This window comes from Saimiri boliviensis, chromosome 15, assembly GCF_048565385.1.
Source record: "Saimiri boliviensis isolate mSaiBol1 chromosome 15, mSaiBol1.pri, whole genome shotgun sequence".
NCBI lineage: Eukaryota > Metazoa > Chordata > Mammalia > Primates > Cebidae > Saimiri > Saimiri boliviensis.
Window position 1 is genome coordinate 31,757,096 of NC_133463.1, and position 27,654 is coordinate 31,784,749.

Sequence of the window (27,654 nt, forward strand, 5' to 3'; positions counted from 1 at the left end):
TGTATAATAGATTTCTTGAATTTATTTCTCCTAACTGAAATTTTGTATCCTTTGGCCAGCATCTCCCACCCTCACCCCCTCAACCAGCCACTGGTAACCATCATTCTACTCTGGCTTCTAGGAGCTCAACTTTCTTAGATTCCACATACAAGCAAGATCATGAGGTATTTGTCTTTCTGTGCCTGGTATATTTCACTTAACATAATGTCCACCAGTTCCATCCATGTTGTCACAAGTAAGAGGATTTAACTTTTTTAAGGCTGAGTAGTATTCCACTGTGTCTATGGACCACCTTTTCTTTATCCATTAATTCGTTGACAAAGACACTTAGGTTGATTCCATATCTTGGCTACTGTGAATAATGCTGCAATGAACATGGGAGTGCAGATATCTCTTCAATATACTGATTTCATTTTCTTCAGATGTTAGTATATACTTAGCAGTGGAATTGCTAGATGCTATGGCTGGCTCTGTTTTTACTCTTCAAGGAACCTCTACTGTTTTCCATAATGGCTGTACTACTTTACATTCCTACCAACAGTGTGCAAGGATCTCCTTTTCTTCATATTCTTCCCAACACTTCTCTTTCATCTTTTTGATAACAGTCATTCAACAAGTCTCAGGTATAGTAAATATCTCACTGTGGTTTTAATTTGCATTTCCCTGATGATTGGTGATCTTGGGCATTTTTCCATATACCTGTCAGCCATGTGTATGTTTCCTTCTGAGAAATGTCAATTCAGGTCAGTCATTCCTTCTGACAGTAACTGGACAGCAAAGCCAAATTATATAAAGGCAGTTCTCAATAACATTAAGCCTTATCTTCACCATTTGGAAAAATGTGTTTTCTGAGCCTACGTGTGGTATACCCAAAAGGGAGTTTTGTTCACTGCTCTAACCTACTGCCTAGACAATGGCTGGCACATAGCGGGCACTCACAGCTGTTGAATGATTAGGCAAAATATGCATATCTTTTTTAGCTTAGAAAAGGAGGGAAATCCTCAAGTCACAATATACAGACAACAGAAAGTGTTTAAAAATTTTTTTTATTGTAAAACAAAGTCAATAAAAGTTGACAATGTAAATGTTATCTCAGAACATTCCCCTTGGTTCCTGAATTTGCTAGATTCCTATGTACCAGCAAGCCTCCATTAGCATTTCTCAGGTTTCATGATCCTTTTCAGATATGTTGGTTGATTATATGTATATATTGCTTAGAAACAAAAATCCACCTGATATTAAAAAAAAAACAAAAGAATCATAAAAGCAAGCAAATGAACAAAAACCTAGTTTTGTTGTGCTTTTCTTTCATATTTCCTACAGGGAGATTTGTATATCTCAGATGGTTTCAAAATTTAATAAGTAAGTAAAATTAGTGCTTTAACCAAACAGTAAGATACCAAAGCGTCCTCCATCACAAGTTATTGAATCAAACCTCTCAAGACTTTTGCAGTATATTTAGACTTGAAGATTTTTTTAATTTAGAATATAAAACAAACTTTAGACTGCTGATTTTCCACATTTCAAAGACTGTAGTTGTTTGCAGCATACAAACGGAGAAAGTAGTGCAAAATGCATCAAGTTTTCTATGATAAATATATATTTTCAACATATTTTCAACCTAATGGCTGCCTCAAAAGCAAAGAGTGAAAAGTTACTTCTCAAAAGAAACCTAGATTGACTTAAAGTTCACAATTTAGAAATAGCAATTGCTACTCTATTTTCATAGATTGCAAAATGATTTCAGATACAGATTACACATACAACTGTTTTACAAAAATAGAAATATTGTTTGGGACTTTACAAAACTTTATAAAATATAACACTATATTTGCAAATTCAAGATAGTTTCACACTGAAATAGACAATACTTCCACGACATGGAGTCTAGCCAAACTTAAAGCGGTCTGCCTTAAGACCATTCTTACACATTATTTCTTCCAGGTCTTCAAGCCTAAGTAAATCTATGCTCTAACATGGGCTTTGTAAAAAAGAGATTGTTTATTTTCAAGGGTTTTATAAGATTTTCAACCCAGAAATAATGTTAAGGCAGATGAACGTATGTCTAAAAACATGTTTAAGTAAAAGTAGAAGCTAATGCAGTATGACAATTCTATGGAACCGATAAATTTTCAAACCAAATTCCTAAGAATGACAACCTATTCTTAATTTTAAAAATATATTTGACAATTATAATTTAGGATCTATGTAAAACAAAAAATATAATCACAGCTATTTTCTGCAAAAATATTCATACTGAGTCAAAATACCTCCAAACTTGGTTATTTGTAGCTGTCAGATGAGAAGTATTTCCTAATTACATCCATTCAAAAACACTCATTTTATCACTTCAAAGAGCACCAGTGTCTTTTTTCAACAAACCAGAAAGTAAGAAGGTAGGGGCTTATTTCATGTAACAGTGCTATTATGATAAGGCACCACTAGGTATATGAAAAAGCCAAAGTATTTCCAAATCATGTGTTTTTGTTACTGGTGTCTTAACCATTAAACAGGATGGTTAGAAAAAAGCTACCAGCATTATTAATGAACCACACTGTAACCCCTTTCCCATAATTCTGTGCTTTTAGTTTTACCATATAACAGAAATGAAAACAATGTAGTACATGATCTGTTAAACAAACATCTTTTACCAACCCTCCAAGAAAATAACCTAAAAATAAACAACAAGAAACAAAAAATTTATCTGATATATTTGCAAAAGTCTATCCCTGTAGAAGAGTGTGAGGAGTGGGAGAAGGCAGGGGGACCTACTTTCTATGGAATATATTGAGGCACATAGGTTACAAGTTTCTCAGGCAAATTCATGGCTAAAACAAAACAAAGAGAGCGCTCAGAATCTACATTTCCCCCAAAGTTGATTTCTCAGCCACACCTGATTAAGTACTCGCAAGTGTGGCCTTAGTCACTGCTATCATCATCATCATCATCATCAGACATATCATTTAAAGGAGACTTCAATGACTGACTATAAGAGTCTGATCTAGCAGGCTGGCATGTGGCCATCTCCCCAGTAGAAAGCAGGTCATAGCAGAAGTCACAAATCCGCACAGGCTTGGAGGACTGGCTGGGAAGAAGAAATCTCTTTTCAGAGCAGGGCCCACAGACAACAAAACCACATTTGCGGCAATGGTGGCGACGATTAACAGGTGTGAATTTTGCTTTCTGACAACGCATACATACAGTTGCCTCAGAGTCAGGAACCCAGACAGCAGCATGATCATTACTGGGTGTCTTCCCGCTTTTGGAGAGTAAATCAGTAACACATTTATTTATGTGATTCATCCATTCTGATTTCTCCGTAGCAGTGGCAGCATAAACTGCAAAAGATTTAGTTGGTGTCTTGATTAGCCATCCATTCCTTAAGTCTCCCTCATCTTTGATGGAATCAATAGTGACATTTTCCAGGGGAATAATATGTTGTTTGTTATATTTTTTCTTCTGGATGACAATATTGCCATATACAAGAATATCATTAAATAAGAAAAACTGCCTTGCTTTGGGCTTTTTCCTGCACAACTTAGTCAATACTCCTTCTCCAATAAGAACTCGTCCAGGTATAGTTAAGGGTTGACCAGCTGCTCCAAAACAGTTTTCCACTATACTTATACGTCTAGTATTTGCTTCACTGTTTGCCAAGCGATCCACCATCTTTCACTAATAGCCTTTTAAAAAAAGAAAAAGAAATTAGCACACAGAAATCATAAATTCCTGTAAGTTAATAAATTAGATACAAATTTAAGCTAACAAGTCATTGCTTTTACACAAAATGTTCTAAAATTATTTCCCTCTAAGATAATCACTAGACACACCAAAAGGCCTAACATTTCTCGATTTTTAAAATAATCAAAAACACTTATTTAATATCATCTCCATGTAGCACCATACTAGTTAAGCAGGTATATGTAAAACTATAAACTTCCTACAGACATAAGTGAAAGACAATTGGATAATTAACATAACTTATCTCTGCAAAATAATAAACCCCGGTGAATGAAATGTAATCTCAATGGGATTCTGAACAATAGAGAACCAAATGTTACATAAACTAAAAAAAATGACTACCATTTTTCCGGTAAGCTATCACCACTGAGCTACAGCCTTAATTCTCTCACCTGGATTACTAGAACTGTTTCCCAACATGTCTCCTAGCCTTTAGTCTTGCCCCTAAATCAGTCTTTGGGCAGTGATGATCTCTAAAATGCTAACTTGACCTCCATCATTGCTCAAAATGATCCCTTAGCCTACTAAATACAGGGTGTTCCAGGCCTTTCATTACTTCGTTCTTACTTGTGACTCCAGCCTCACAATAAGTCACTCTTCACCTCAATTATTATATTCTAAGAACACTCTACTATTTGTAGTTCATTTCACTGTTGTTCCTTTTACTACTTACTACTGCAGCTAACTCATACTCATCCTTCAAGACTTAGTTAGGGTTATCATATCTCCTCCAGGAAGCCTTCTTTAAACAAATTCCATGCTAGACTAAAAACCTTCCTGTGAGCTATTCATATTCTATGTATATTGTAGCTTCACTTTTACCAAAGGACTGAAAGCTGTTCCTCCACAGACCACTGTGGAACATAAAAAGCAGAGATCATCTGATAGCTATGTTTGAAACTGATAAAGTTTGACGCAGCAAAGGTACTAAAAAATGTTAAGAACATTTTAACAATGTGCAAAAAACCCTATTAATCTAGACATTTAATCTCTAGGTTCAATACTGACCTCACTCAAGTCCCAGAGTTGTATCCTATTTCAAACCTACTAAACTAATACTACTATACAGTACTATAACCAAGTCATACTAAAGAACAACAAGGCCTGAGAAGAAGAACATTTAAAGTTTAAAGACTAACAGCGTAGTTCCAGTATTCAGCTCAAAAACTGACACTATGGTCCTTCTTGGCCCCCGTTATAAAGGACACTAGAATTCTAGTTATTCCTGAACTCTGTCTCTCCCCAAATCTTGGGTCCTTATAAAGCCCTCTTGTCCTCCACAAGGGTAGGATGTGGCAGGCCTAAAAGTTGTTCCCAAGAATTAACAGGATACTGCATGGTTCCAAACTGGAAAGGTTTCTCTAATTAGGACTCTGCCAGCCGATTAAAAGCCTACTATCCTAAGCCCAAGTACATCACAGAAAAGGAAATAAAAACACCTAATAAACAGGAAAAGAGGCTCTCTTTCATAATGAAAGAAATTATGTTAAAACATTAGGATATTTTTCACTTACATTATTAAAAATTTTTAAATTTACTAAGATGCAGTACTCACAAAGGTGTAGGGGAAGTAGGTACCCTTGTACACTACAGAGAATATGTGTACACACCAATCTATCTCATTAAAGAAATTTTGCTCACATGCATAAAGATATGTACAAGAATAATCAGCACAGCACTTTTTATAAAGGAAAACAATTGGAAAAGCTCCAAATATCCATCAGGAGGAACTGGTTGAAAAAGTTATGACACACCCTTAGTCATATCTCTTAAGAATAAGATAGACCTAAAACTGGTGACAAGGAAAATGCTCAAGATCTTCAAGAGGAGAAAAGAGATGAACATCCTGATCTCATTTTTGTTTAAAATATATACTGTGCTTCATCACATCTCAGATGCTATAGATTTTAAGACATATTTATGTGCAACTCATAAAGAGAAAAATGTTGCCCATTAAACCACAGCATACTCTTGATTATAAGACAGCCCAATTTCAAAGACATAATATATAGTAAAAAATGTTTATCTTTAGACTCAATGGTATACATATTTCAAAAGCATCATCATAGACATCTGTATATGTAAGCACACACAGAACATAAAATTAGAAAATATCTACTATACTATCAACAATGGTAATCTACCTCTGGAAAGTATAATTATAGATCATTTTTTCAGAATTTATATTATATTCAAGCATTCAACAAGTATTTGTCAGGCACTTAGTATCTAGGTGCAAGAAGAGTAAAAATAAACAATACAGGTGATCATACTTGAGTATGTGACAATAGATAAAAATGTAAAAATAAAAAGCAGGCAAGGTGTCTGTTCTTCAAGGTTTACATTCCAGCTGGGGAGGAGGAAAGAGAAAACAAAATCGAGAATCTAGTACTAATCAATGCTATGATTTTTTAAGTGATTTTTTAAAAGACAAACTGGAAGATACTCAGACTAGATGGTCAGGAAATCCCTTTCTACAGTGGTGTCATTTCACCTGAACTAGATGGGCAGACATAAGAAGGGGTAAGGACAGGGCAAACTATTCCAGACAAAAGGAATAACTGCAAAGGCAATAAGGCAGGAAAAGATGTTGGCACTTAAAAAAAAAAAAAAAAAAAAAAAAAAAACTGAAAAAAATCTATCTCCACCTGGATCAACTACCAAGTCCACCCACTTGGACATACAGTTATTAATTAACTCATATACAACACAGATTCCCTATTCCTGCTATGGGAATTAATAAAATTATTAATAAATTTGTACAGTGCTTTTCACATTTATCTTTTGATTTTAACTGTTTGAATGCCTATGAAGTTACTACGGAAGTTTTTATTGTCCCCCAAAGAAGTATCTAATATTAGCTGAATTGTGAGCTGATGAAGAAATTAAGGCACAAAGAGATTTAATAATGTAAAAGCAAAACTTAACCTGGAATGAACTCTACTCATAGGCAGTCCAAGCAATGTGCTGAGAACTTTGCACTTTGTATTTCCTTCTTGCAGCAACCTTATGATACATGCACTATTAGCTCCATTTTATGGATGAGTAAACAGACAAAAAGGGGTTAAATAATTTGCCCAAGCTGTCACAGCAGAACAGGCCTCAAATCTGAGTTCTCTGTGATGCTATACAGTATATTACGGTACACTAATTGTTCCTTAGAACGCCACTGACTTACAAGAACTCTAAGAATGCTATTAACCTCTGGACCTTCACTGCAATCCCTAAAAATACTGAAGAAAGATAAGGAAATACTAACTTGAACAAATCACCTGAAAGGATGGATATGTCATGATTTACCCAGTTGGTCTCTTGATAATCTTTCATTGTACAAATCTTTCAATATATTAAGTCTAAACCTTTGTTCATAAATCTTTCTCCCTGTTTAAGAATAATGCAACTTAAGTGAGGTTTGGGGCATTATTAATTAGTATTTGGCTGCAGCAAAGCAAATAGCTTTCAAGTCTGACAATGACTGACATAAATATATTTCATATTGCAAGTTTACAAATATAATTATTTCAACAATGAATAATGCATTCTTTCCTCTTCATTTATTTTAATGCTTCTGGCAGCCCACTTGATTGATGGATGGGTTGTGACCTATATCTGAACAACAATGGGCATGCACAAAACATAAGACCTTTGGCCTTAAGCAGCCCCTTCCATTATCCTTTTTGGTCCTGAAATATTTCCTGTATGTGTCAGACATAAAAAAGATGGTAAGCACTGAACCAAAAAACCCAGGAATACATAAATGCTGCCCTGTACATACACACACACACACACACACACACACACACACACACACGAGACAGAATGGTAGTAGGGAAACAGGAGGCAGCAAGGAAAGAAAGGAGTGGGGAGAGGTTATCAAAAGGAAAATCAAAAGTACCGCTTTTATCTGGGTTACAGCTAGATACCCCAAATAATGTTCTCTGGTGAACTGGATTAGTGCATTACCCTTTGGCTCAGGGCCTAAGCAAGGCCTCTCCCTTCCCCTAAATTAGCTAAAATATAAATTTACTTCCAGCACACTGAGGTGCCCCAAGCAATAAGAATGCTACACTTTTGTGAGAGGACTGGAATACAAGATCACAGGGTCTAGCCAAGGACTGAGTCCTTCCCGAATCCTACACATTGAGGGGGACCAAAAGAGGAAGCAGAAGAGAGTTATAAACATGGCCCAATTTGATTAATGTCTACTTTTCTTGAGAAAGAATACCAGTGAATACAGGAAGAATGAAAAAGAAAGCTTTCCCATCCCCTTGCAGAAGTGGCTTCATAGAACAAATTCCAAGAAGCAAAATTACTGGGTCAAAAGGCATGAAAGACTCTTGCTACCTTTTACAAAATTTCCATTCTGGAAGTAACACCAATTTACCAAGCAGCACAATGACAGTATTCATTCCACCTTGTTCTACGTATGGCATTTTTCTTTAAAAAATTCAGCAAGCATGACAGATTTTTTAAAAAGCATCTTGTTTTATTTTATTCACTTTTATTCAGGATTTACTTACTTAACAATTGTCCATTGAGCACTTTCTAGATAGTGGTATTATGCTTTTCTTCTCAGAGCTTGGAGGGCAGTGGAAGAGAAAGGCCATAAATAAATAAATAAATAGGTAATTCCAAAAGATGAAGTACAATGAAGGAAACAAGCAGGTTGTCAAGATACAGAGGGAAATTCATTTAGATTGAGTAGAACAAAAAGGCCTCATGGAGGTGGTATTATAAACTGAGTCTTAAGGAATGAGGAGTCAGCCATGAAAAGGAAATACTATGAACAAAGGTCCTACGATAGGAAGGAAAAGTACTTTTAATTTAACTGAATGTTTTATTCCACAACTACCTAATGAGGTCAATGATTTTCTAATGTGTCTATTAACCACTTGCATTTTAAAGATTACATATTTAGGGACTATTGATCTATGAGTATTTTATACATAAGGCTATTAATCCTTTTTTGTTTTGTTTTTCTAGTTTACTACTATAGTTTTATGGTGTTTGACATGAAGTCAGTTGTATTTCTTAAGCATTTAAACTTACAAATCTTTTGTGATTTTCTTCCATTACTCCTAGGTTTCCCTATCCAGGTATCAGATGCACCTATTTATTATCTATGCTTTATGATACAAACTCTATATTTAATTCTTTCATCCAACTAAAATTTATTCTGGCATAGATAAAAATACTTTTTTGCTTTCCAAATATTTGCATTCTAAAAGAGCTAATTGTTCCAGAAACACCAAGTACTATGTGACCTCAGATATTCTTACTTGTAGATGGAAATAATATCACATACTATCAAGGAAAAGATTAATGAGATAATGCACATAAAATGTTCAGCAAGTACTCAACCAGTGGTAGCTTGCATTAATGCTATTTGTAATCTAATCTACTGATTTACGTCACTTTATCATATTAAATTTTTACATATTCTAAGATCTGCTTCTGGGCTACCTGGTTTAATCAATCAATCAGTTTCATAATTCTATGTCAGTACCATATATCTGGTAGACTATTCTAGACCATTACTAAACTTTCTTAAAAACATTTTACCTAATTTTGTTTATTTGTCCAGATAAAATCTACTTAGAATAGTGGTTCTCAACCTTAGCTTCACGTTGGAATCACAAGGCAGATTTCACCTTTGGCATATCAGGAAAAAAATGTTCACTTCACCTGACTATCTGGGTTCAAAATACTCTTTTATTTTTAATATCTTAAGGAATTTTATGACTAATTTACAAAAATAATAAAGGGATAGTTTGAAAAAACGTTTAAGAGAAAGCTTCGTAAAAACTTAAACATGACAAATTTTTTAATTCCATCTGATATTAAAGGTATATATATCCAAAATAGGCAACATCCTTTGAATGAAACTTTGAATGCATGAACCTGTAATGTTTTCATATTTTGTACTTAAAAATACTGTTAATTCTTGAGTTTGAAAAAACTCATCTAGAAAATCATCATTTAAACACCCATAGTAAGATTTCACTTACGCAATTAAATTCACTATCATTATTAATATAAGTGTTGTTTCTTTGCATTTATCTTCTGATTTGTCTAATAGTTCTGAAATATTTTCCTTTGCCTTTTCTTTGCTATTAAAGACAGAAAACAAAAAATGAAAAAAATATGAATTCTCAAATATGTTAAACAAAAGCTTAGAACAAAAATGCTAAAAAGGATTATCTCAAAACTGTTTTCATATCTTTTTGAGAGATGATACAGTAGTGATGCTATATTTCACCACTGCATCACCCTACTTGGCAATTCTACCACTCTTCCATTTTCTTCTTGTTGGCATAATTGGGGGATATTAGTGAGCAGTGATTAATAATTTGTAGGAAAATGAAATAGCAAAATGCTTTAAGATTTAGGAAAAGCAAAATCACTAAGATCCTATAATATATCTTAGATTTACACATGCCCAATGAAACCATATGGTAACTGCAAGCTAGAATGAGGTTTATTCTACTTTTTAAAAATAAGTAAATTTTAGTTTTGTTCTTTGGAAGACTCTAAGAAATGATTATAAAAAATGAATCAATATAATAATTAGAACTACTCAGAAAAGAAATCCAAAACCCAAATTTAAGAACAATGAACTCTGCTGATAAATAACAAGGGTTAAAAATACTGATACCTAGATTCTTCCCCAGATAGTCTAATTTTATTGGTCTGTGGTATGCAGGGTAAGACCTGTGCACCAAAATATTTTTAAAGCTCCTCAGATAATTCTAACATGCAGCGAAGGTTTAGAACCATTTTTTAAATTACAATAAATAAATAAAATCCCGCTGATAAGTTGATGGAACTCACATTATATCCATAAATTAATTTAGAATTAACATCTTTACAGTTTTGAGCATTTGAGGGTAGTAGTATCTCTTCCCAAGGCTTCAAATCTTTTGGCATAGTAATTTTGTTTCTTCTGCAAGATAGTTACACACTTCTTAAATAAGCTCCCAGATTTTGTATACTTTTAGTTGCCACTTTGAATCTAAGCTCTTTTCCACAGTATGTTTTCTAATTAGTTAAAACTGTTAATAGAGAAACTATTAGTATTTGTTTCTTTTCACATTCAGGTTCTTCATAGAATTTACTAATTTCAACAGTTTTCCATTTGACTTTTTTTTTTTTAATGTGCTTTATCTTGTTTTCCAGCAGTGTCTGGCAGTGTTAATTCACAGTTGAAACGTAAGAATTACAGCAGAAGCATATCTTTCATAAAGACAGCTTTTATATACCGATTTTTAAAAATAAATAATCAAAGGTTTCAAGTTATCTTCTTCACACTGCAGACAAGAACTGCATTTACACTGTCTAAGCTCCATCCTAGTCTTTTGGTAACATCTTGCTTTTAAAATAACATGTTATTCATGTTACTTTAAAAGATGTTATTCAGTGGGGTGTCTACCACCTGTTAAAAATGTAATACTAGAAGAGGAAAAAAAAACTCTAAAAAGACACAGAATCCTACTTAGAATTGAGAGGAGAGACCAAATGTCATGGACTACTTACTATGTCCTAGTTCTTCCTACTGGAAATCAATACTTCTTATCTCATCCTTAGAGACGAGTTTAAAATGAAAACTCATCTAATTTTATTTCTTACATATACCCATGATATCTGCTATCAGTAAGCTTCAGTATTCAACTGTGCTTTGTAGTGGAAAACCAATGAACTATGAACTAAAAGACCTGGATTTTAATCTTGGTTCGGACACTAAATAAGTGATTTCCCACAAATTACTTACCTCCTTTAAAGAAAGAAAAAGAAAATGTAAATAATTTTTAAACCCCTTTCTGTCCTTAAAATAGTGAGTCTTTGATAGCAAATGAGCCATATTTTCTGGTTTACTGCAGACTTACTTGCCTATAATTTTTAATCACATTTATGACTTTTAATCTCAAGATTTTAAAATCCTTATTACTGCAGGATTGAGACTTTATTGAAAATGTAAAAGGAAAAGGAGAGACTAAAAAGCAAGTGGAGAATGAAGGTAAAAACAAACAGCAATAAACTATCAGAGATACATCCTCCTGAGCAAATCTATAATATTAAAGCAAACTATTCCTCTCTTAATACATCTAAGTCAAATTAACAAATATTCTGAGTACCTACCATCTGCAAGGGACAAGACAGTTCTTACTTTCAAAAGTTCTACAATTTAGTAACCAAAATAATCAGGTAGTTCTTGGTAAGGGTCTCAATAAACCATTAAGATGATAAATCAAAAAAGAAACACTTGAAAATTTAGCAAATTATATTTGAAATTTTAGTAAACTCTACTTATTCCATCAAAAAGAGAGGCCAACATTTTTTTCTGTCCCTTTCCACTAGAATTTCTGGTCACTGTGGCCAACTTATAGAAATTATGAGTGATCCGCTCATAGGCGGGTGTTGAACAATGAGAACACATGGACACAGGGAGGGGAGCACTACACACTGGGGTCTGTTGGGGGGAAATGGGGGAGGGGCGGGGGGGGGAGGTGGGAAGAGATAGCATGGGGAGAAATGACAGATACAGGTGAGGGGACGGAAGGCAGCAAAGCACACTGCCATGTGTGTACCTATGCAACAATCTTGCATGTTCATCACATGTACCCCAAAACCTAAAATGCAATAAAAAAAAAAAGAAAAAAAAAAAAAAAAAAAAAAGAAATTATGAGTGATCAAAGGAAGAGGTTCATTTCTTTGGTATGAAAAAAAAATTTTTTTTTCGTTTTTTTTCTTTACCAAAACCTCCTGAGAATATTCCAAATAAATGAAAAACTTTCATATGTTAATTTTAAATTTATTACTGGATTGAGAAGAATTGAAACTTGAAAATTCTGAATCACATTTAGAGAGAGGTCAATTTTTTTTTTAATGTCTCCTAAGCACCAAATATGCCTATTACTAAAAAGCAGACTTATTCTACAGTCTCAGCCAAGAAAGAAAGGAAGTAACATTTACTCAGCACCTACACATTTGGATAACACATCCACATTATACTCTTTCATTTAATAATTCCAATTTTGTTAAGTGATCATTACTTTCATTTTTAAAAAAAATTGAGTCATGAACTAACTAGCTAAGCAATTATCAAATGGCGTCACAGTTTTGTTTTGTTTGAGACGGAGTTTCACTCTTGTCACCCAGGCAGTGGCACAATCTCAGCTCACTGCAACCTCTGCCTTCCAAGTTCAAGCAATTCTCCTGCCTCAGCCTCCCGAGTAGCTGGGATTACAGATTGCTGCCACCACACCCAGCTAATTTTTGTATTTTTAGTAGAGACAGGGTTTCACCATGTTGGCCAGGCTGGTCTTGAACTCCTGACCTCAGATGATCCATCCACCTTAGCCTCCCAAAGTGCTGAGATTACAGGCATTAGCCACCGTGCCCAGTCTACTATTTTTTTTAATGCATATTCTTTTCATTTTACCTTGACCTTCAAATAAATATGGCAGAAGTATTTTTTGCATATGGACCTATATTATGTATTTGGTATAGCCACTGACAAACTTAAGAGAAAAAAATACATACATACGGTAATAAGCAAAAGATATACTCAAAATGATTCTTCAAACACTGAAAGAAAGTAAAAGGCAAAGCTATGATTAATTTAGGGTACTAGTAAAGGCAGTTTCAAATACGTTAGATTTGATAGAGAAATTCATCATAGCATGTAAGAACAGCTAAGTTAGTCAGTTGAAGATTTTAGAAAATAAGTTTGGAAAATCAGAACAATCACATTGGAGGTTAAAAAAATCTTTAGAGGGGTAGAAGGGAACCAATACGGACTTGAAGTTCTAAACAAGCCCTCTAAAACTTTACCATTTAAATCAGGGGTGTCCAATCTTTTGGCTTCCCTGGGGCCACACTGGAAGAATAATTGCTTTGGGCCACACATAAAGTACATTAACACTAATGATAGCTGATGAGCTAAAGAAAAAAAATCACACACACACAAAAAATCTCATAATATTTTAAGGAGGTTTACGAATTTGTACTGGGCCACGTTGAAAGTTGTCCTCAGCTGCATACAGCCCGTGGGCTGCAGACTGGACAAGTTTGATTTAAATCATTCTACACAAAGCAATATTAATATTCTTTAATTACAGCTATAAGTGGGTAACTCTATTCAGAAACCAGATTCCTTGGCCAACAGAATCAAAGCTAAAATCCTTAACCTGGTTTTCAAAGCCCTTCACAGTCAAGTCCTAGCTTGCTGCAATCTATCTTTCCGGTTTTACCTCTTTCTCTACATTATCTTTGTTATAGTCAAGCCAGACTACTAGCTATTACCTGAATATTCCCCTTCCTTCCCTACCTCTAAGCTCCCTCCCTTGTTCTTCTCTATTTACTGAAATCTCACCAATTCTTCACAATGAACTCAGTTCAATAGCCTCATAGCCAAATATTGTGGCTAGGTATATCCTGTGGCCAGGTAAATCCTCATACATTTTAATTCTACCACTTTATAGCACTTACAGTCTACGTGTTTCATAAAAATGTGTGTACCTGTTTATTCCCAACAGATGTGGAAGTCCCTAAAAACAAAACCAAAAAAAAAAGAACATTATTTCCTACAACTTTGTATTTGCAACAGTACCTAAAAAAATGCTTACAATAAATGCCGTAAGTGTGCACTGAGCTGAATATGATCAGCAGTTAGATGTGGCAGCAGCCTCTCAATCTTGAGTTTGATGAAAATCAAAGACTTCATTTTAAATGTCTATATTAATTTTCAGAGAAAACAGGAACCACACCCTACGCATCAACAGTTTCACTAGACCCACAGATTTTAAATTTACAAGCAAATGTTGTGGTCCATTTAAGAACAGTATATAATTAAAAATTGGAAGTCTTGAGCAAGCCAGATTCTGTTTTTTAAAAAATTTCAATCTCATTATAATATATATAAATGATTTCTTCTCCAAAAAGCACAGCTGTTTAGTTAGTAAATAAAAAATGATGATTATGTGAATATTTGCATCATCACAAAACTCAGATTTAAAAACTCACATCATTTCAAAAAGTATTTGTACGTGAGCAGCTGTACAGTGCTGACAGCTGTAGAGAAAGCATTGGATAATATCTAAAAAATAGCTTGGGCACAGTGGCACAAGCCTATAACTTTGGGAGGTCGTGGCAGGCAGATCACTTGAGCCCAGGAATTCAATACCAGCCTGACCAACATGGTGAAACCCCATTTCGACCAAAAATACATAAATTAGCCACGTATGGTGGTATGAACTTGTGGTCCCAGCTACTCGGGAGGCTGAAGTGGAAGTATTGTTTGAGCCTGAGGGGGGCCAAGACTGCAGTGAACCATGACTGTGCCACTGCACTGCAGCCTGGACAATAGAGCGAGAAACTGTCCCAAGAAAATAATTAATTAAATAACATCTGAAAAATAAAGCTGGTAAAGTTCAACTAAAACACTACTGAGGAATTCGTTATCCTGTCACATCCCTGATCAATTTTCTTTAGTATCATTCAAAACAGCTACATTCAAGGTGTATATGTTTGGTGGAAAAAAGAACAAAGCAGACATCAGGAAAAAATATATATACAAAGTTTAATACAAACCACAAGGAGGTAAGTACTATAATAAAAATAGTAGCAAAGTAGTAAGGAAGTAAAAAAAGGGAAGACTGAGGGCATGGCACAGAGAATGCAGCATTTTAACACTGGAAACAGGTTGTGAAGAACGAGAGTTCAGAAGGCAAATAATGGCTAAATAAAGGCGCAAAGCTTTGCAAGTAAAAACGCACATAAAAAGTCATACTGGGCCGGGCGCGGTGGCTCAAGCCTGTAATCCCAGCACTTTGGGAGGCTGAGGCGGGTGGATCACGAGGTCAAGAGATCGAGACCATCCTGGTCAACATGGTGAAACCCCGTCTTAACTAAAAATACAAAAAATTAGCTGGGCATGGTGGCGTGTGCCTGTAATCCCAGCTACTCAGGAGGCTGAGGCAGGAGAATTGCCTGAACCCAGGAGGCGGAGGTTGCGGTGAGCCAAGATCGCGCCGTTGCACTCCAGCCTGGGTAACAAGAGCGAAACTCCGTCTCAAAAAATAAATAAATAAATAAATAAAATAAAATAAAAATAAAAAAGTCATACTGGGCCAGGTGCTGTGGCTCACGCCTGTAATCCCAGCACTTTGGGAGGCCAAGGCAGGCAGAACACTTCAGGTCAGGAGTTTGAGACCAGCCTGGCCAACAGTGAAACCCCATCTCTACCAAACACACACACACACACACACACACACACACACACACACAAACATATATATATATATATATATACAAAAATTAGTTAGGCGTGGTGGCACGCACCTGTAGTCCCAGCTACTTGGTAGGCTGAGGTGAGAGAATTGCTTGAATCCAGAAGGCAGAGATCTCACCACTGCACTCCAGCCTAGGCCACAGAGCAAGACTCCCTCTCAAAAAAGAAAAAAAAAAGGCACACTGTGCAGCTGCAGCAGAGGCTGTAGAGGATTATTTAGTAGGAAAAGGGGGAAAATAAGACAAAATCTTGTTAATATTGGAGACTTCCCTCTGAAATTTTTGGAAGAAGTGGCCTGATTTGATCTGGATTTTTCTAAGATAACTGTAGAAACAAAGATAATTTGAGAAGAGACTGAAAGCAGGATCCAGTTAAAAAGCAATTGCAAAAACAGAGGAGAAAGTTGATGAAGAGTCTAAAACTTACAATAGGAATAGAAAGGATGGGTCAGGTTCAGAACTGCAGAGTAGGTACAGAAGAGTAAAGCTAAAATTAATCTCCAGCATTTTAGTCTCAGTGATTAATTCAAAAGCAAAGAAACCCATTAATAATTTTCAATGAATTCCAAGTAGCCAAACATTTTTTATCACCTGCTCTGTGCAAAGTAATATTAAAGGACAGAAGATACTCAAAACTGAAAACCTTTGTGGAAGAGAAAGAGAGCTATATTGTCATGTTTATGTAGACAAGTATATATAATCCAGGTGTGTTTCTACAGAAAACATGATCATGGGAGTAATTAACAAGAGAAAAAACAAAACAAGGAAGGGGTTTGGTATCCCTATAATGTCCTATAAACTGAGGTATACAATTAACTTAAATCTGTGCAAAGTCTGAAATAGCACAGGATAAACAAGCAAAAAACAGTCTAACTTTTTTCAAAAACAAAAAACAGTGATAAAGGTCCCAGGGCCAGAGTTGAAGTGGGATGTAATTTTGACCAGGTAGAACATTAGGAACAAGTGTTTTTTTTTTTTTGGAGACAAAGTCTCACTCTGTCACCTAAGCTGGAGTGCAGGAGTGCGATCTCAGATCACTGCAACCTTCGCCTCCCGGGTGCAAGTGATTCTCCTGCCTCAGTCTCCCAAGTAGTTGGGACTACAGGTGCATGCCACCACGCCTGGCTAATTTTTTGTATTTTAGCAGAGACAGAGTTGCACTGTATTGCCCAGGCTGATCTCAAACTCTTGAGCTCAAGCAATCTGCCTGCCTCAGCCTCCCAAAGGGCTAAGATTCCAGGCGTGAGCCACTGCACCTGGCCAGAACAAGTCTTACAAGCACCAGAAATTCAAGCTGGGCCTTAAAGCAAAGTAGTAGCTCAAATTATCTGGGGTTTGGGGGTGGATAATGGTATACAAGTGTATTCCCCCGAGAGGAAATAACTGAGCCAGAGGAGGCAGGGTCAGGAGGAGGCATAGTGATAAGAAGGCTGGTAAGACAGGGATGAGACAAACTGCAAAAGCAAGCAAGCATCAGATAGAAGAGTTTACACTTTATTACACAGGCAATGGGAAGACAAAGGTTTTTAAATAGGAAAATATTAATCAGACACAGAAGCAGTACATAGGATGGACTGAAGAGAATATGAAGAAGCAAGACTGAAGGCAAAGAAACCAGTCAGAAGAGTATTACAAGAGTCTCTAAATGAAAGGTAACAAAAGCCCGAACCACAATAATTGGCAGATAACTGAGGCACAGCAAACAGGATTTAGGAAATAACTGAATACGTGGATGAAAAGTGAGTGTAAGATGACTTCAAAGGCTTCAGGGTAAGCCACAGGGCAGATGCTAGCTTTGTTTCAGGAGAGAGAAGAAATCAGTTTGGGACATACTTATCTTGAAGTCCAGCAGGGCATCCACAAGTCAAACATCTGCAGAACAGAGATGCCAGGATGAGCAGGGAGCTCCAGGATAGATAGAGATATGGTAGTGACCCACCTAGAGATGTTGGCTGATGCATGAAAGAAAAATGAGGGCAGAGGACTCAACTTTGGGGAACCCCTATTAGAAAGCAGGAGGAAAATTAAGAGAAAAAAGAATGGGAGACAAAGGAGCACAATGCACCTTTTCAACCTGCTCTCACATGTTTCACAACTCTCAGAGACTAAATAACCTGCCAAAAGGTCACAATCAGCAGTGGGGCATATGGGAAAAAAAAAAAAAATCAAGGATTAATGGTAATGTGTAACAATAAAATATTTGGAATTTTTACCCAGAAAAATTTATCCTGGAGAAATAAACTGGAGGAAAGGAGTGAGGGGGTGCAGCACGTAAAAAGTTTTCTCTCTGGCATTAACTCTAATCGTGAAAAACAAAACCTAAATTTCTAGCTGAGGAATAGTTAAATACATCACAAAAAGCTATCATAAAAGAAAAATTTTACTACCTAAACTTCTAAAACTTCATCATCGGGGAAGAATATTAAAGTTATATGACAAAAAGTCAACATTCATTTATTTATTTATTTACGAGACAGGGCCTTGCTCTGTCACTCAGACTGGAGTGCAGTGGCACAATCTCCACTCACTGCAACCTCCACCTCTTGATCTCAAGCAATCCTCCCACCTCAGCCTCCTGAGTAGTTGGGACTATAGGCATGCCATAATGCCCAGCTAATTTTTGTATATTTCGTAGAGATGGGGTTTTGCCATATTTCCCAGGCTGGTCTCAAACTCCTAGACTCCAGCAATCTGATCTGCCCACCTTGGCCTCCCAAAGTGCTGGGATTACAGGCGTGAGCCACTGCACCCGGCCAACATTTTAAATATACAAAGGGCTCCTGTGAATTTACAAGAAAAAAGGAAAACATCCCAACAGAAAAATAAGAAACAAATGTCAATTAAAAAAAAAAAAAAAACCAACTACAACAAATGAAAATAACCAATAAATTTAAAAAATGACTCAGTCCCAAATAAAACTTCAAATGATATTAATATATTATTCACCTCTCTAAGATACGGTTTAAAATGGGCCTCATATTCTTGACAATACTGTATACACACTGGAACAACTTTTCTAAATGCCATGTTTGGCAATACAAATGCTTTAGGAAGTTTAAACAACAATACTATTTCTAATAATATATACAAAAATTAAAACAGTGTACAAAGTTGTTCACATGAAGTTCACTGTAGCTCTATGATACTGAAAAGCTAGAAACACCCTAAATATTTAACCATAGGAGACTAATTAAATTTTGGTACGTCCATGAATTTTTAGGAAACTTTTTGAAAAAACATAATATTTAATGTAAAAAACTGCTAAAACATTTTAAGTTTCTGAACAACACATATAGCATAAGCCTATTTGTTACTTAAGTGTGGTTGATATACACCAAAAAGTTAGTACTGGTTATCTCTAAGTACTAGACTAGTAATATTTTGATATGCCTAATTATTTTGTGATGAACACATTCTCTCATAGACAAAAAAAGAAAAAAAAAGCTTTTTAGTTTGGGAACAAAACACAAAAAAGAATGTGTAGAAAAATATAAGTATAAAAAGCAAAATACAGTTATATGTACAATTAATAAAAATACGAGCAAAGAGCACAAAAATCTTTATTTTTTCCCAACTGTTGTTTAAACGAAACAAGTATAAAGCTTTCAAAATAGTTCCACTTCTGAAAATGGGAAGAAAAAAAGATGAAGGAGTTGGTGCAAAGAAGAAAATAGAAAATTCACATCATAAAATCTTAATCGTTTTAGAAGGAAGCAAGGTCATCTGCTCAAAGTCAAGTGTTTTAAGACTGGGGTTAGCAACCTGACTGGAGTGAAAAAGCAACAGAGAAAATGAGTCAACTTGAATTAGAAAGTGACTAGTACACAGCAGGTAGAAAACAAACAGTAGAAAACAAATATGTAACAAGCACCAGAAGTGTGACTTTTAGGGGTTGTGGGGCAGAGACAAAAGTAGCAAATTGACCAGTTATACCCAGCAAAGGTCAAGGAGAGGAGGGACTACATGGTCTAGTGAGTTCACGGTTAGAATATGAACTACAGAGTTCAAGATTGGAAAGAAGGAAGACAACTAATGGCCTAGGAGGAACTGGAGTTAACAATAAGGACAAAAAGCTACTTCACCAGGTATGACAGAAAAGAGAAACAGAAAACAGACCCTTGCATCGCCATCTGGCCACAGAGTTTAAGACGGTGAGGCAGAGTGGTTCTGAATGATGACAAGGTTAAGTAACATGGTCATAACATGCAGATGTAGAGTAGGGTTAAGGGTCACCGGAGTTAGTGAAGTACAGATCCAAATGTGGCCATTCTGGCCAGAAATGACTGTAACTCTTACTTAACCTCTATGCACTTTGCTTTCCTCAGCTGCAAATATTTAATACATCTTTTCCAACCTGCCTAATGGGAATTTGGCTAGCAGCTAAACAAACCCCTCTTCATTTTATTCAACTACAAAATGAAGAGAATAAAAAAGGAGATGAGAGATTGAGTTAAATCAAAGGTTCTCCACCTGACTGAACCTAAAAGCATGGGTCCTTTTAAAAAGAGGCAAAATTATCTATGTTCTGTCCCCAAACCCAGGAATTCCGATTTATTTGTCCTGGGGTGGGATCCAGGCAATAGTATTTTTAAGTAGCTCCTCAGGAGATTTTAAGGTGTAGCCAAGGTGAAACCCGAAGTAGGTATTTCTACAGGCTGCTTCCCTTTAAAAGAGAATATAATTCTATATAATTCACTGCCACTCTGTTCATTTGTTAAAATAATACCTACTACTATATGCCAGGCCATTCCACAAACATCGAATCTTGGGTGATCCGACATCACTGAGGCAAATATTTCTGTGCCCATTTCACAAATGAGTCCAGTGAAGCTTACAGAAGTGAAGCGGCTTGTTCAAGTCACAAGCTAGCAAGGAGCTGAGCCAGGACACGGTTTATTTGTTCCAGTCCATCCTACAACTTGCTCTCTTTCCAATACATTCACAGCAACTATTTGAATGCCTTTTATTCTCTTTCCAGGACCTCCCTAAATTGAGCACAGTAGTTTGTGGTTTACAGTTTGACAGGGGAGAAAGTTAACTTGGGTAGGGGCAGGAAATAAAACTCTAAATTCTAGTCATTACAGGATTACAGAACACCTTAACCTAGAGACGTTTTGCAACTTAAAGTAGCACTGTGAAAGCGTATTCATGAAGTATTTTTTATTCACTTAAATCAACACATACCTTGCTTTTACGTATTAAGCAGGCAGCTCATGTACAAAGCTGGTTCATCAAAGATAAACTTACAATAGAAGAATAAAATTCATATACTTCCTATTAAGCAGGGCATTTTAAAAATTCTAAGACAATTCTGGCAAAACAATAATTGATAGAGCTATAATGAGATTTGTTCCAAGAGCTTAAATGTATAAATATCACCTTCAAAATTTTCAAGCATTAACAATATTTCCATCAAGTTCAAATAAATTCAATCACACTTAAAATCATAATTACAATCCCTTTGATGATCCATGGCTTCTCTCTCATACATCACTAATTATACTTTAATCCATTATCTACTTAGAAATTTCATTAATATTTAAGTTCCATAAATATTATGGAACTTAGTAAGTTTCCGCAGGCCAAAATTCACTCAGTTACTAAATTCTCAATACCACCACCACCACAACAAAATACATATATATATGCGCGTGCACACACACACACACACACACAAATAAACCAGTTTGTGGATTTAATGGAGCTGATGGCATGTAATGGGAAAAAGACTACAAAGACGATTAAACTATGCTGCTCATAGAATTTACGATTTCATAAGAAATTCATGAAGCATATTTAAAAGGAACAAACATATGTGCACTCATCCATTCAAACCTTTCCTGAGCATCTGCTATGTTCTTGGCATGCAGGGAATGAAGCGGCAAATCAGACCCGATGTGTTGCCTGCTGTCAAAGAGATGTCATGACAGATCTATGCGGTATTTACAGTAATACCATGGGAGAAACTGATTTCCGGGGAGGGAAAGGGAGTGAAATGAGAGAACACAGCAGAAAAGTCTTCAAAGAATATAGGCCTATTTTTTTTTCTTTTTTCTTTTTTTTTTTTTTTTTTTTTGAGACGGAGTTTCACTCTTGTTACCCAGGCTGGAGTGCAATGTCGCGATCTCGGTTCACCGAAACCTCTGCCTCTTGGGTTCAAGCAATTCTCCTGCCTCAGCCTCCCAAGTAGCTGGGATTACAGGCGTGCACCACCATGCCCAGCTAATTTTTGTATTTTTAGTAGAGACGGGGTTTCACCATGTTGACCAGGATGGTCTCGATCTCTTGACCTTGTGATCTACCCGTCTCAGCCTCCTAAAGTGCTGGGATTATAGGCGTGAGCCACCACGCCCAGCCAGGTCTAAATATTTTTAAGGAAAAAATTTCATCACAGAACCACCTGTAAATCAGCTCTCTGGGAAATAAGTGTTTATACTGAAGAACTAAATTCAAATCAGAAAGAACAGTGGTAACAGTAAACAAGACAGATTGCTCCAGAGGACTGAGTTATGTATCTTACAAAGTTATGCTATAGGAAAAATGAGAAGGCTTCAGAGTCAGAAGATCTCAGTTAAATACCAGTTTGGCTGCTACATTTGTGAAATTAGTTAAGTCATTTCAATTCTAAGTAACTTTTTATCCATAAAAATAAATAAGTAGTATAATGGCATTTACTTGACAATGAAGCAGAACTAAAAGAATTTTTAACAACAACAGAAATTAGCAATAAAGCCTGAGCAACATGGCAAAACCTTGTCTCTACAAAATTCAAACAAAAACTAGCCAGGCATGGTGGTGCGCACCTGTAGTCCTAACTACTCAGGAGGCCGAGGTGGATGGCCTGAGCCGGGGAGGTCGGGGCTGTAGTGAGCTGAGATGACACCACTGCACTCCAGCCTGGGTGACAGAGCGAGACCCTGTCTCACAAAAGGAAAAGAAGGAAAAATCAGGAAGAAAGGGAGAAAGGGAGTGAGGGAGGGAGGGAAAAACGTAAAAAGAAATTGGCAATCAAATATGAGCAGAAGCTGTATTTTTAGATCTAAAAAGTAAAAAAAATCTCCAAGAATTTGGCGTTTTAGGGCTTATTGTATTTGTGCTTAAGAGCCTTTTCAGGTCATTTAACAGAATTTTAAAGATGCCTTTATTTAAAAATAATTTAGATTTATTTACTGAGGCTGAATCTTTTCTCTTGATGCCTTAGTCACTACACTAGTTTTGAGGCCGATTACGTGTACTTTCCAAATAAACAGCTTAATACCACTCACCCCCCGTGTGGTCAGGACCCAAAGAGATTACATTGAAGCCTTCGCTAATACTGAATGAACATGAAGACCCCATGAGCTACCAGAGTATCCAAAAAAAAAAAAAAGGTAAATGCTCACAACACTGTAGGCATTCACCCTTAAGAAACTAAAGCCAGGGAAAAACTTCAAACTGTCATCACCTCATTCTTAAGAGAACACATGCCTTTAAGACTCTCAAAGTTTGTGTCTAAATCTTTAATGACCCTCTTCAGTAACGTACTACACAACACCACAAAGAAAGCATTTATCAACAACGTGTTTGGTGGGTTATGAATGACCGAGGAGGCTTCGGTGTCTGTAACCTTCATACCCACTTCCACCGCACACTCAAGTTATTGCTGGAATGTACGGAGAGCGCACAAGGCTATTCAAGCAGCACCAGCAGCGCGCTCTCGGCCTTCAATCACGTTTTTAAAAAGAAAAATAAAATCGGCAAAGGATCATAAAACTTTAAAAGGCTACAAATAAATAAACCATCGCTTCTATCAGAGCAAGTTCTGCGGGGCCATTTTTTTCTCCCAAGTGACATACAAAGATGTAATTCACGTTACAACGTCCCCGATGTGCAGACCCTGCAAACTTTTCGGCCAGAAATTTGTTGGGACCCTGAGACGCCCCTGGCCGTGTCCGGGACCCCCGACCTCAGGCCCTACAACTTCCCGCCCGGCCCGGGGGCGCCTTCCCGCGTCCGCCGGCCCCCGCCCCGCAGACCGGTGGACAGGACCTTACCCGGCGGCCCCCGGTCCCCCGCGGCGGCGGCGGCGTCCTACAAGCGGGCGCGGCTCTCTCCCGGGCTGGCGGGACGGTGGCGGCGAGTGGCCGGCGAGCCGGCCCGGGCGCGAGGGGAGCGGCCGGGAGCGCCCCGTTTCTCACAGACCCCAACATGGCGTCGGCCGCCACCGCCCGCGACGACGACACCTCCCGGCGCCGCGACGGCTCCGGGACCGCGGGAGGAAGCGCCCGGAAAGTTTCGCGTCTCCCCTCCCGGCCCGCCAGCAGCCGGCGGACCACCCACTCAGGCTTCACCTACCCCGACGGCCGCGGAAGGCGGCGAAGGCGACGGTCCGATTCCTCCTCGTCGCGGACGCTGGGCTCAGACTCTGCCCGTTCCCCGCCCGGGCCTCCCAGGGTGTGTGCGGTCCGCAGCCCCGCGCAGCCGGCGCGATCCAGACGCGGGGCGACTGGCGGGCCGCCAGCGCAGCCGCTCGCAGGTGACTCACCCGCCCCTCCAGTCGAACTCGACAACGGTAGCCCAGGCTGGCCTCTCCCCTGCGCGCGCACCGGCGCGCCCCCGCCCCCACGCCGGGCGCGAGCGCGCGGGCGCGAGCACACCCACACCACTCGCTCCCCGCCCTTTCTCGCCAGTTCCCTCGCCCCGCCCCTAGCGACGCGCTCTAGGGGCGGGGCCTTCGCGGAGGCCACACCCACCCGAAACGGCCTCCGGTGGAGCTTGTTCTTGCCGGGAAGTGCTCCCGCGACGCGTGGAGGTCCACGTGGGGCGCCCTACCTGGCTTTCCTGACTCCGATAAGCCTTTAGTAGGTATTGGTCAACTGTCTACGAAGTTTTTAGGGAGAGTGGAAGAATGGAAGAAACACACCTCCCACCCCCAACAGCCTTCCCCCGGGAACTGAAGAACGGGAAAGGCAGGCTTTGGATTTAGATGCCCAAAGACGTCGGAACCGGCTTTTGCTGCTCTCATTTAGCAGGGCAATCCTTCCCGTCTCACTTTCCCTTTGTTTTACCTAAATCCCTCCTCTTGAAACCAAGGGAACTGCGGCGACACACACATACCCCACGTGCTCCATCCAGCCCTTTCTTTTAAGTGCCTACTTTAGAATTCTGGTCTCTCCAAAACGTTGCCGACACAAAACCCCTCAACCTACTTCACATACCTAGAAACTGTAATTATAGCATAGTATGTAAGGTTAAATGTGCCCTAATTAATCTGCTAGCTAAGCGCTCTGGTGGGTGTGTGGAAAGGTAACAAAGTTGCTTAGGGTAGACCAAGGATGGGGGCGAGGTGGGAAGAACAGCATACTTACTTTAAACAGTGTGTGTGTAGGTGGAAATTAAGTTTTCGTAAATTTTATATTTCTTGTTCATCTATTATTTCAGAAAATTGTTTTAACCTGTGTTTGATTGCCGTTGAATTAGAGCCATTACCAGCCAAGCTGCACGTGGATGAGCACCTAGGGAAGAGAGCAGGCTTGGGTTCCGCCTGCTCTTCCACCTGGGATTCTCTTCCAGGCTTTCTGCCTCCCATCCTCCTCTCTTTCAATAGAGTTTGTCTCTGAAACAAACAAGTCTTTTTTTAAAATTAATAATTAGAACAAAACTGGCAAAGATGAACTTTTTTCTAATGGGGAAAGTTGTATGATCACACACATATACACAGTTTTCCGAGTACAGATGTCTCCAAGACATCTGTACATCACTCTACCTCATTCACCTCTGCCTGCACAGCAATATCTATCAGTGGGGAAAAGGCAGGACTAAATAATGCTTACAATCCTTTTACATCTTGAAAGTAGGAATTGCTATGTCTGACTGGTGGTCTCAGGTCAAGCCTAGAGCATTAGTTATCAAATATTTTTAGTCACTCTTATTAGTAAAAATGTTTGCCCTCCCCACTTCCCATGTACTTATTTAGATTAAGTAAAGGGCATGATTGGCTTTGCCTCTAACAACCTGTATCTTAGGGCACATCCAAATATGACTTTGGTTTTTTCACTTGTAAAATGGAGATAATAAAAGTATATCACAGAGTTATGAAGATTAAATGAATTAATATATGTAAAGCATATACCTGTCATACTTTACAAGTGTGAAATAAAATTATTACATATATAATATACACACATAAATAGTGCTACATAAGTGTGAAATAAAAATATTACATATATAATATACCCAGCTACTCAGGAGGCTGAGGCTAGAGGATCACTTGAGGCCAAGAATTCAAATCCAGACTGGGCAACATAGCAAGACCCAGTCATTCACACACACATAATTATATGCATAATACATATAGTGTATATTTATATATACACATACCTATTATACCTAGTATGTTAGGTACATTATAAAACAACATACACAAAAAATGAAATAATGATTTCAAATATATATGTGTATATATATATATGTATGTTTTCTTTCTGTAATCTTCATAGTCTGTGCCCTCCCTGGGCTATATGCACCACAATTTGGAGACTATTGATTTATAGCTGTGCTAACAAATAACAATAGCACTAGCCACGTCTTAATTAAAGATAAGTTTATTTAAATTAAAATTTTAGTTTCTCAGTCACACTGGCCACATTTCAAGTGCTTAATAGCCACATGACTATTGGACAGTGCACATATAAAATATTTCCATCACTGCAGAAAGTTCTATTGGATAGCACTGACCAAGCTGAAACAAAGCAGGGACCTCAAAGTTACTGAAAGGGAATAAGATTCACTCCTACTCAAACCTGTAACTGTTGTATCCTGTTCAAGTCAAGTGATAAGACAGCTCTTCGAGCCTCATATCTGAACTATAAAATGAAGATAAAAATAGAAACTACCAGCCAGGCACGTGGCTCATGCCTGTAATCCCAGCCACCCTACCCCACCCCCACTTTTTTTTTTGAAGCAGAGTCTCACTCTGTTGCCTAGACTGGAGTGCAGTGGCATGATCTCGGCTCACTGCAACCTCCGCCTCCCAGGTTCAAGTGACTCTCCTGCCTCACCCTCCTGAGTAGCTGGGATTACAGGTGTGCACCACCATGCCTGGCTACTTTTTGTATTTTCTTTTCAATAGAGATGGGGTTTCACCATGTTGGCCAGGCTGGTCTCAAACTCTTGACCTCAAGTGATCCGCCCACCTTGGCCTCCCTGTGTTGGGATTACAGATGTGAGCCTCCATACCCTGCCTGTAATCCCAGCACTTTGTGAGGTCAAGGCAGGACGATTGCTTGAAACCAGGAGTTCAAAACCAGCCAGGGCAACATAGTGAGACTGTGTTATACAAAACAATTTTTTAATTAGCTGGGTGCTTGCAGTCCCATCTCCTTGGGAGACTGAGGTAGGAGGATTCCTTGAGCCCAGAAGGTCAAGGCTGCAGTGCAGTGCAGTGAACAGTGATCCAGCCACTGCACTCCAGCCTGAATGATTGAAGGATACCATTTCTCTCTCTCTAAAAAAAAAGAACTTCCTCATAAACTGCTGAGCAAAGAAACTAAGATAACGTGTAAAGTGTATGACACACTGCTAAAACTAGAGGAACTTGAAAATATTAGTAAAACTTGAGTTTATATTTCCCCAATTTCTTTTTTA

At 37.9% G+C, this 27,654-nt stretch overlaps 1 protein-coding gene across 9 annotated transcripts in view; it reads right to left on the minus strand.

Annotated features, from left to right (window-relative positions):
- Positions 1-24,679, minus strand: part of PLEKHF2 (pleckstrin homology and FYVE domain containing 2) — a 362,342-nt gene extending 337,663 nt beyond the window's left edge. For 6 of the 9 annotated variants that reach the window (XR_012514065.1, XR_012514064.1, XR_012514063.1 and 3 more), the window contains exon 1: positions 24,364-24,679. Coding sequence is in view for 3 of the 9 variants with exons in the window: in XM_039464904.2 (XP_039320838.1) it covers positions 2,920-3,669 (750 nt within the window). In the remaining 6 variants the exon portion in view is untranslated. Of the gene's footprint in view, positions 1-1,030; positions 3,684-8,261; positions 12,206-22,832; positions 24,019-24,363 lie in introns of those variants that run through there. The other 3 variants (XM_039464904.2, XM_074386841.1, XM_003938752.4) reach the window with 3 other exon arrangements.
- Between the last annotated feature and the right edge of the window lie 2,975 nt (positions 24,680-27,654).